This window comes from Rhipicephalus sanguineus, chromosome 2, assembly GCF_013339695.2.
Source record: "Rhipicephalus sanguineus isolate Rsan-2018 chromosome 2, BIME_Rsan_1.4, whole genome shotgun sequence".
NCBI lineage: Eukaryota > Metazoa > Arthropoda > Arachnida > Ixodida > Ixodidae > Rhipicephalus > Rhipicephalus sanguineus.
This window is the reverse complement of record NC_051177.1, coordinates 155,110,487-155,122,145: the sequence shown is the minus strand read 5'-3', so window position 1 is coordinate 155,122,145 and position 11,659 is coordinate 155,110,487. Positions and strand designations below refer to the sequence as shown.

Below are 11,659 nucleotides of genomic sequence, written 5' to 3'. Positions count from 1 at the left end.
GCTATCGCGATGTTTTTTATTATTTTACCGCTTCTGTATATTGTTATCTGGTCGCATGCCATTTCTCATTTTTTGGTCTGTACGTTTTTATGCTGTGCAGGAATCGTTGCTATTTTACATAATAAATTACGATGCCACCACTTTTGTTTGGGAATGTACTGAACTCTCACTCTTTAATAGTAATTACAGAATAAAGTAACTGTATTTACTTTGACAGAGAGGGCTTCCTATAAACGTGCACTGATTGCATGCACAAAAAACGCCAAAAAGAACAGAGATCCTGCATGACGACTTAAAAACGTCTAGAAAACAGCTTTCGAAAGATAATGCATTGGGATATATTCGGTATCCAGTAATACTTCTCTTAATATCTGTGCCAGATATTAAGTTTTGTCATAACTCAGTGCCACTATAAAATCCCACTATAAAATGGGATTTTTCGACGTTTTTAAAACGTTGCGTAGGTGATCATAAAAATGAATTCAAGCCGCACACTAGGCAAGTTATACGGCGCTTTCTAGACGCTTAGCTTGTATTTTATGTCATCTTCTAGACGTTTTTATTTTCTCGGATAAACGGGTATAAAACGTCAATTATTCCTTTTGTGCTACCTGAGTGGTCACTCATCATCATGGAGCGGTATGGCGCTGTGTTTTAGCGCGATAGCGTCAAAGAGCTCGTTCGCAGAAATTCCGGTGTCGGCATCGGTGTCGTCTGTTGTGAGCGAAAATTCATCATGTCCGTGACTTAAAAATCGAGAAATATGCAAATAAAAAAAATAGGGTCGAGAACTGAACCCAGGCCGTCTCCGTGGAAGCAGGTGTTCTACCACAGAGGCACTCCATTGCTTGGAATTGCACTGAAATTAACCCATTAGGGACCGGTTTCTTTTTCTATGAGATTTGTCAAAACAAGTGTCATTTTTATCGTATAAGCGTCTAAATAAGTCACACTGAAACTTTCATTCCGAACGTGCTCTCCGTTTACAAAATATGGCCCGTGACCATATGGCCATATGGTAAGTGACAAATTTTATTTCAGGCCTTGATACATCGCGAAAAACGTAATTAGTGATGTATCAGTCACTTAATTATTGTGATATGGCATGAAACACGGAATGTACATGCCCACATCACATTTTGTGCACTGCATGCGCACCGAGCTGTGGTAGCTGTCACCAGCGCACCTGCGCCTTTTGCCATTAGGCACGGTTCCAACGAAGTGGGCTGTTTTGTCATACCGTGGGCCACAAAGCGCACTGTCAGCAAGCGTCGACGTTTTTCTACTGCCAGGTCTTTTTTGGCTTGTTTTCCCATCGTGTGAGGTAGCTTTGAGTGATTTGCCTCCTGAATTCAAGTTGAGTAATGTTAGATGCTGTGCTGCGAATAAATGCCCAACCGTTGCTTATGGTTATGTCGCAAAGCCAAGTGAATATCGGCCACCACCAGTTCTTGCCGCGAATTGCAGTTCGGTAGGCACCTACGTTTGCTTCCATTTGGTCAGTGCCTCCCATAAATGAGGTATATTGGGTAACGGCATTAGGGCGAGGCACATTGATCCTCTTCTTCTCTGCGCGGGAATACCTGTCTGCAGATGACATGGGCTCTACGCCGTGCGCGGTGCTTGCGATTGTTACAACATAGTTGTCCATCCAGCGCACAATAATTATCCCGTCATCCGAAAGCGCGTGCTCTTCGTACCCACGGGTCTTGCGTTTGATGAAATCAGGACGAGCGATGGGGCATTCCTTCGGCACAAGGTTTTGCCTCACTGTGCCCGTGGCTTGGTAGTTATTTTCTTTCAGGTGCCTGAGTAGGTGCAGGCTGGTGAAGAGATTGTCGAAATAAAAGTGGAATGGCAGGTGACGAGCTTCAACCGGAAGTTCCTCCACCATTTCAAGGAGAGGTGCTGCTGCTTTTCCGAAGACCTTTTCATACTGCGTGCTTGTTGCGGTGTCATTCTGCTTTCCTTGATATACTGCAAAGTTGGCAAGGTAGCCTTTTTTTTCATTCAGGCACCACACTTTGTAACCGAAGCGAATTGGTTTTCCGCGTATGAATTGCTTGCAGCCATGCCGACCATATTATTCTATCATGATTTCGTCATAACTCAATTGACGCACAGGCTGAAAATGCTGCAGGAACTTTGCCTTCAGAAGTTTCACCAGGGGGCGCAACTCGATAGGCAGCCGCTAGCAGCGAGTGGCTGTCTTTTGGATGTTTCAGGGTAAAGTTTGTTAGAAGGTCATTGACAGGTTCAAGTTAAAATATTGATTATGGGCTTAAACATTTATTTCGTCTTGATGAGTGAGGGAGCTGGAAGATTATTGAAGGGTCGTTTTTTTTCGTTTTCTGTGTCGTGTGTTTGTTCACCGCAACACAACATAGCACTTCATCAGACGATGTTTCGTCGAACCTCCTAAAGTTGTCACAGGCCAGCAGAGCAATTTCTAACGAATTTTCATTTTGGCCAATCAGTTCACTATTCAGTGTTGCAAGAGTTCCATGATATTGAACTTATGGATGAAACAAAGGAACACGAAATAAGGTCAAGTGTCAAAACAATTTTTTTTACTCTATGATAACGAAAAACCCGACATTTCGGGTCCCACTCGCACCCTTCTTCACGGACGTCTGGGGCTTCGATTATCATGCCTTGAATATGCTCGAAGATGGCTAGTGAGAAATTCGCTAGTGAGTCATAATAATCGTCGGCAGCGAAGAACCCGGCGATATAGAAAGAATCATCGAGAGTGACCAGCATTTCCTGCATCACCATGAAGTTTCCGTCGCGAGAGGAATTCCTCGACTGCAAGGAGATAAACGAACGGTGATGCTAACGAACATCAGCCACGAGTGCAAATTCATAAACAATGCCACGTAGATAGCGCATATAAAAAATCACAGCATATCCCCGGAGTGAATGATGATGAGTGGGCGAAGCTGCGGAGGTTCATCGGTAAACCGTGCATCTTCCGTGAATTCTGCCCAGTACATCATCACCGACGTGAGATTGGGCGCGTTTATACTAAAGGTTCGATGAGAGTTATGACGACTTGCAGCTCACTTTAATTTTACATGTACGCTGTGAATTTTCATTGTTTAATCACGCACAGGCGAAATCGCACACACGCACTACCTTGGAGGTCAAAATCCAGTGCCTATATATACGGGGTGGTCAGTGAACGGTTGTGCAGCGCGAGCGGTCGGTTTTTTCATGGGTCTGCCAACACTCAAATGATGTGCCAATAAACAACACATCAACACCGGAGCAGTGGGAGGCTGCGCTGTCCTGCTCGAAGCCTGAAGAACAGCTCAAGCTGATCGACAGAGCGCGCAAGATGGCAAAGGCCACAGGGGCCCTGGACTGAGGGCTCCACCTTCACCGGGAGAATTTCTTTGCACCAATAAAGTTTTTCATTCATTCATTCAATCAAGACGCTGCCGCGACGCTGCCTGCGTCAAGCACCGCATCATAACGGATTAGAGCACTGCACCGGCCGTGATTCTCGGCCCCGGCCCGGCACTCCATGAAGTTTACCTGACCGAACCCGGCCCGGAGACTCAAAGCGAGGCCCGGGCCCGGCCCGAACCCAAGACAAATTTTCACCTACCCGGCCCTGCCCAGCCGGGCCACAGATCGGGCCCTACAATGGCCCGAGCCAATAGTCTAGGTCGTGTTGCCCGAACATCGAATCGACAGCAACGCGTTTTCAGTAGCAAATATTTACGTTTTGTTGGCGTATGCTACGCTAAGAAGTATGTTTAGTCTACGGTAATTCCTTGTAAAAAAAGGGCATCTCTGTGGTAATAGCTGATCGGACATGCTGGTTACGATGAACGGTTATTCGGCAGCGGTACAATATACCTATTTTCTCTACAAATACAATGGCAATTGCCGAGAGCATTTGGTAGCGATATTGCAGCAAGAAAAGTGATTTTGCTCGAGTTCAGTTGCGAACTCGACAGAGAAGAGAATGCTCTCTCTACATTGTTTTTATTGTGCTCTCTTTTGAAATTTAAAACATGATCCACCAACGAACTCTGTAGTGCACCCTTCCGGATATCTAGCACCTCTCTTCAGCGCAGTAGCAGCTTGCCATAGCAAAATGAATAGAGCAAAAAATCCAAATTTATTACCTTCGGTGTAAATACGCAAGCCTAAATAAAAATTCTAACGAACTCCTTGCACAAAGTTGACTTTTCGAAATACGTGTAAACAGCCGAAATAAAAAAAAATGTTATTTGTCATATCATTCTTTCTGCATATCACGTCCCTCCTAGTATATTACAATCTGTAAGTTTGTTGTGGCATACTTAGAGTTAATGTCTTCGCACATTATTGTGGGAAAAGTCAAATAATTAAGAAAGTCCGGCTGTGCGCACGCCATGCGCTGTTGCATGAGATATCCTACCGCGCTAAAGTTTCATGAACCGCTTGCGCTAGCCGAAGGGAGTGCACAAAATTGTGAACGCGTCGGCAGTCGTTGTTCTTAAGACTTTCACAACTGGAGTAAATTTCGGACCGCTCCTTGGACCTCTGCAAAATGAACATGCCTCTCCAGCTCCTTCCTTTATTACGCTTGTTCCCGAACGTCGTGCCACTGTTCTTCATAATCTATAAAACTCCTCTCTGAGGGCTTCTTGCATGTTTCCGCAGTGTATCGTACGCACGGTTTGTACTGTGGCAAGTTTTGTTTCATATTACAATATTATATGCCTAAGATGTTCTGCTGGTAAAAGGTGGCGATTGGACTACGCGGGTAGGATTGGATGGAGGTGTACGAAGACATTTCGATCGATTTTCGCGGTTTGTTCCAGTTTCGTCCTAAAGGCGCGAATAAGCTTACCGATGATGACTCTTTGGGAGCATATAGTTGGAGTGTAGGGGGCATCTCCCAACACGAAATTAGCAATTGGATTTTTTTAAGCGAGGTATTTGGTGAAACGAATGGACCTATGCTATTGCTGCACATTCCAACGCTGTTGCGGCTGTATGATGTAGCTGTGGTGTGATATAGCGCAACAAGACAAAAGCTATAAGGGTCCACAATGCAAGCTCTGCATCTCCATCTTGTGTCACATGACCACTGGGAGCCGTGACCGAGCCACGGAAAAAGAATGTCTCTTTATTATCACGTGGTCGTGACGCTGACGAAGGCAGCAGTCGGCGGGTGCAAAATGAAGCTCTTTATTTGGCCGAACTTGTGGCCGTGGAACGGATTGTCAACCTACAGCAACACACTGTACACTGGTAGCGGCGAACAGAGCGTCGGCCGTCGATAATCTGTTCTGTGGTAAGGCGTGTCGGCATTTACACATGCGGCATCGTATAGTCGAGCCTTATCGCTGGCGGCCGCGTTAGGTGCAGAATGAACTCAACTGTTCACGTTTGCGCACTCAAGCTGTAGGAAGATTCTGAAATGATCTGGAAGGTTCCCAGCCATTCGGACGGGTTTTGCGCAAGACAGAAATTACACGTGTAGCGGACGCACCAGTCGCATAAACATACCAAAAGAAGCGCGCGTGGCAATATAGGGATTCTATGTAAAGAAACTGCACGGAAACTTTTCCTTTTAGTGGACTGCTGGAATTTTCAAGCGCGTTGCCCCGCTTTGGAGCTGTGTGGTCGTTCTTCTGATGATATCTTTAAATATCAATTTATTATTATACATTTGTCACTGCAATTGCAAAATAATGTTTGGGATATAAATTAATAGCGAATGCAATTAATAAAGCACAGATAAGTGTTATGCTAACTATAGAGGAGACTGCCTCTATAACACCAGACGGGCTGTTTGAGTAGAAGGTTGTGCGAGTCGGTCTTTGCTCTGCACCAGCGACGTTCCAACGTGTCGTGGACATGGTGCTGCTACCTTTATGTGTCAAACTTGTCTTGTGTACTTAGAAGACGTCTTCGTCTTTGGCTCAAACTTCGAGGAGCACCTCGTACGCCTTGGTACGGTACTTCAGGCATGAGGTCATGCGGGCTTACACTTATGGCGCAAAAGTGTCCCTTAGCATGCGAATGGTTTCTGTTCTTAGCACGCATCATTAGAAAGGCAGCGGTCCATCCTGATCTACAAAAGAGAGCCGCCATCACTGCCTTCCCGCTTCCCGAAGACAAGAACACACTACGCCAAATTCAGGGTCTGTGCGCATATTACAGGTGGTATGTTAAGGACTTCGCCGAACCACAATCCTTTCTAACTAATGCGCACGTGCAGTTCAACTAAGAAACGCCGCAAGTGAAGGCATTCTAAGAACTGAAGCGACGCTTGCAGTTACCGCCGATTTTCCCACATTTCGACGAAGACGCCGATACAGAATTATACAACAACACAAGCTGTGTAGGGCTTAGTGCCGTGCTTTGAAAAAGATGGACAGACTAGAAAGCGTCATCGCTTACGCGAGCTGGTCACGCTTGAAGGGAGAAGCGAACGATTCCACGACTGAAAAAGCGTGCGTTATCAATATTTTCGCTACAACACCGTTCGTTCCTACCTATACGACATGCGTAACGTCGTAAGTGACCACTACGCCTTGTGCAGGTTGGCAAACTTAAGACGGTGCAGGCCGCCTTGTACGCTAGAGTCTCAGAATCTAAGAACTGGATATCAACGTGGTGTATAAGTCCCGACGAAAGAACTCTGATGCTGAGTGTCTGTCAATGGCTTCTATTGGTCCACCGTCACGAAATAATATGGATGATGACAGCTTCCTCGGAATTGTGAGCGCAGCACGACTCAGCAGCGACGGACTGACAGCAAATTGAAGATCCTGGTAGAATATTTTAAGTACAAGACCGCAGCTGTCTCTAGCACATTTATGCGAGGGGTCGTATTGTTTTCCATGCAAAACAACATTCTCGTAAATACCTTTTAGCCAGTTCGTGCCAACTGACTTCCTGCTGGCCTCGAGCAATGCGGCCAGAGATTCTGCAGGCTCTCCATGACGACGGGAAGGCTGGACAGCTGGTTTCTTGCGCAGAGAGGATATCACAAAATTATTACTGCAATGCCTTGCTGCCGACGTATCTCATTACGTAAATACGTGCCGAGAGTGCCTTCGACAAAGGCACCCCCGACAAAGCCAGCCATGTTTCTGCAGCCAACCGAACCACCGCATAAAGTGCTCCAAGAGATCGGAATAGAATTACCGGGAAATTTCTGACATCGCCGTCAGGGAATAAATGGATCATCGTGGCCACGGATTACGCGCGCACACACACGCGCACGCGCACACACGCACGCACGCACACACACACACACGACATTGACTCCCTACACCGAAACAAAAGTCGTGCCGAAAGGAAGTGCCGAAGAAGTGGCGAAGTTCTTCCTCAAGAACATCCTCCTGCGTTACGTTGCCCCAAACGTTCTCATCATGGACAGGAGTAAGGGTTTCATGGCCGACCTAGGAGAAGTGATTCTCGAGTAGAGACAGACAAGTCGTCGCCGGAAAACTGCCTACTACCATTTTTTTTATTTTAGTGTACGCTACTTTAAAGTATTTTCACCTCAATTTGCGAGGGCTAGGAGTGCAGCCTGCAGACTGTTTATGTGTGCATTTATTTATTTATTTATTCATATAGACATTTGATCATATTCAATTCCATCATCAATTCGTAAAATAATTTCCTTATTTATTTGTTATTATTACTTGATGCTTTATTGAAATATTTATTAATTTCATTTATTTTTAAACTCTATTTTTAGCGGAGCCTTGGTGAGCAGGTGGGTTTGCCCAATTTGTGTGGCACATAACCGCTAGAGATCTTTTGTTGAGTATGTAACTGTTCGCGGTGTTACAATGAGTTCACATTTATTATAGCTACCTGGTCGCTTCCACGCCAATTCGCCCAGTTCGCCAGCCACCGTGTGAGCTCAGCCTGGATGGCTACTGTCGTTTTTCTTAATTTGAAGGTAAAGCCCGTTGATGATGATGATAGTTGTCTGTTCACCGGATTACTATTCGCGGAGTTACGAATGGCCTAGTTACTGAGAGCTTCGCTGCAAAAATTCTCGTTTTAATACTCCCCGACAATATATCCGACAAGGCGTCACAGTGCTTCCATTGCTTTGGGATGCAGATTTTAGCTGCTATTTCCACGAGTATTCTTGCCTAAATTTTTTATTGTTGCACGTTGTATGCTTATGTAAGCGCGCAACAATAGTTTGGAAGAGCGGCTGCCACATTACACCAATTGCACGGCATAAAATTCAAAAGCCGCTCTTTCAAGATCTGTATTCACGAAACAGGCCCTCAATAAACTTCATTTACTGTATAATATTTCTTTCCACACATCTGACAATGCCAATAATAAGTGCAGTGCTTAACTAACCATAAAACGGTGTGGTCCGTCAATAACGGTTCTTTTCATTAATTCCCCTCAATCTTGGTTTATGTAAGTTGATCGATACGTGATATTATAACGCGATTCATCAACCAATGTTTTAATTTCCTACGCTTTCGCTTTAGATAATTATTCATTCGTGTTCAATACTTCAGATGTCCAGCTGTTCAAGAATGGCAAGCGTATATCTACCGTAACTCTGTTAAAACGCCTCAAGATCCAGATACTCAAAGTAAACGCTAAAAGTCAGTGATGAAGTGGGTATGATATGGAATCATGGCGCGGGAAAATCGCATTCCCTGCTCAAAAATTGTTGACCTTATTGCTACGTCTGGTGCTTTCAAGCCGTTCATTTCCCGGAGGCTGGATGCACTCCGAAGCGACTATGTGCTTTGTTCTTCCGAGCACCAGGCCGAAAGCGCGCTGTTACAGTCGAGCGCGATATGAAGGTTATCGTGCGAGCGTCTACCGGCCTAGTGTCCCGGGGGACTAGCGGTACGTTTTGGAACAGTGAAAATCAAGATGACGCATTCTTCTTGCCCTCGTTGGCTGTTCAATGCTATAACAATCGCCCCTACGGCGAACTCTACACTTATTCTCTCTGTCTTAAGCTTTCGATTCGTTGAGATCAAGTGTATTCTTCGTTGGCTCTTATCTCCGCGGACGATAACGTTATCGCTGTGAAAGATGTGGTACAGCTGGTGTTTGGCACTGCTTTGTTTGAACGGCTTGCTATTCTGAACAATATACAGCACGTTGTCATACAAAAAAAAAACGAAAATGCGCCTTCCTCAGACAGGGGTGATCACAGTTTAAGGAACCGGAAAAAGAGTGAGTGGACCTTGCCTGATACCTCCCTCTCGAAAGAGTATTCTGGGACATGGCGCTGTTGTAGTTCTTGGTAGACGCACGCGCGATAACCTTCAAATCGCGCTTGACCGTACCTGTTCTGGCGGTACGTAGCCGGCGGCAGCCATATTCTGCCTCCCACAGTAGCGGCGGATACTCGATTATTTTGCCAAGGCTGTTGGTTACGGTGCACCCGGGCGCCTTCACAGAACCTGATGGGGCCACCTTTGGAGATGAGTACCCATGAACAACCAAACCTCAGGACGGTGTACTCTTTTACATGTAAGGAAAAACCCATGCGTTTCCGTTGGACACTGGGAATCGAACTCAGTACCTACAGCATTGAAAGCGGATGCTCAACCCTGTAGCCACCACTGAACTTTGCTGCCAAAAAGCATGTTTTCTGCTTCAGTATGTTTGATTTTAACTTCGATGGAAACGGCGCAGAGACGGGACAGAATGAAAGAAGTACATAACTAAAACGTGTTGAGCACCTGAATGCAAGTGCACTGCCACACGAAAACATATGCGTAAAAGGAAAAATAAAAGACGGCTAAAATATGTGCACACTAATAAGTATGCCATCACGAAGCAAGTATAACATTGATAGTTTTTGAGCACCAGTAGCCACCAGTATTTCTAAGTAAATATTTTAGTCACACGATGTATGCCTACGTGAGTGTCCAGGAATCGTTTGGAAGAGCGGCCACCCAATTATCGCCGCTGGCACTGCACAAAAGTCCAAATCCGGCATTTCTGGGAACGTATCTACCAAACACCTTAGTTTTCGCTGAATTCAATTTTCGTTCATTTTATGTTTCCTGCACATGCGATGAAGCAAAGAAAAACTGGAGCGCTTACCTAGGCATCAGTGACGGTTGTTACCTATCAGCGACGATTTTTATGACTTACTCGCTTCCTTGCAATATATAAATATGTCGATGCAAAATATCATTATGTAATTCCTCAAGCAATGTTTCAGATGTCCGGCGCTTTTAACTTTGTATGTTTATCCTATCGTGTTCAAGGCGTCAGCCATCAATCTGTTCCCGAACGTTAAGCGCTTAGCTGTTGTAATTCTGTCAAAATGCTTCAAGATGGAGGTAATAAAGTCAGGGTTAAAATTAGTTATGGACGAAGTATGAAATACTGGCGCTAAATAAAATACGGCGTTTCAGGCATTTTACAGGTAATACCTCGGCCTTTCTATCCTATTTTCGAAATCGCATTCGTCTATTTCATCACTGTCGCTCCTGCTCGACATTCATAGAGCGGGCTTTGTTCTCTGTTTATTGTGTTATTTCAAAGCGCTCAAACTTTAGGCTACCCTTGAATAGATCCCTGTGACCTAAGCGTGTTTTATTTCTTCTGTTGCAACTTATAAAGAAGCTTCTTCCCCATATACCTTGTTAGCCCACATTGAATGTCAGTTATGGGTAGCGTGCTTTCCTTCCTGCGCGTTAACAGACATATGGGCATGCTCTGTGATATTTTTATTCACAAAATGGTATATCTCATTTAAGGGTGCCTTTTTAATATAAATATCCGTTGCCTGCAATTGTTCAGTGCCTAATTTCTGTCCACCATGAAGCACAGCACTTCGATATTCTTTCTTGTCTTCATCGAGATCTCCTGGCTCATAGAAGGTACGAAGTTGCTTAGTCGTTATTACTGATATTTTTACAGTTAATCTTTATTTAGGAATAAATATTTCTCATAGGCATACAGAAATGCTTTCGCACGCATGCTAACAGTTCTTTTATGTAGCATGTGTTTTTCATTTCCTGCGTAGAAGGAACTGTGGGCCTCGTTATTTCCGCTGTTCCTGCAGGATGCTTCTCTGCAAGACGCATATATGAGTGAACTCTGTAGAATGTCCAGTGAAGCGTACACAAATGTAACACGCATCAATGTTAGACACAACCCAATGAAACCAACAGACAATGAGTCTAAGGAATGTATAGGTGACATTACTTGTATGTTTTTGCTGTAGTGCAGTAATTCTGACATAAATTCAAAGGAATTCAAGTGGATGAAACGTTATTTGCCGCAGATAAGGACCAAACCTAGAACCTTCGTTTAACGCATCCAATGCTCTACCGATTGAGTTACAACAGCGGTTGCCTTCCCATCCACTTTACGTGGATGGGAAAGCAACCATGACGGCGAGTATGGAGCACCCTTTATCGTTGCCAACTGGCGTGACGTAGCACGTGATCGTATTACTACCTCGAAGCTGACCAATAAAGCCTCACATACTATCTAAGGCATCCAGTCTGCCGGAACGAGACCCCTGCTATGAAAGAAAGAATGGGGTTTGATCGATTGCTCGTTTGTTTTGTTAGACAGAACATAACAATATCAACAGACAACGAAACTATGCTTGTATAGGGGAAATTACTTGTAGATTTTTAGCGCAGAATAGTGTTTATGATGAAGGTGGGAAGAAATTAAG

The 11,659-nt window shown here is 44.7% G+C and overlaps 1 protein-coding gene across 1 annotated transcript in view; it reads left to right on the top strand.

Moving 5' to 3' along the window:
- Positions 1 to 10,789: 10,789 nt before the first annotated feature.
- Positions 10,790 to 11,659, top strand: part of LOC119381994 (venom metalloproteinase antarease-like TtrivMP_A) — a 116,314-nt gene continuing 115,444 nt past the window's right edge. Inside the window, exon 1 of the mRNA XM_037649738.1 lies at positions 10,790 to 10,850. Coding sequence (XP_037505666.1) covers positions 10,790 to 10,850 — 61 coding nt within the window. The remainder of the gene's footprint in view (positions 10,851 to 11,659) is intronic.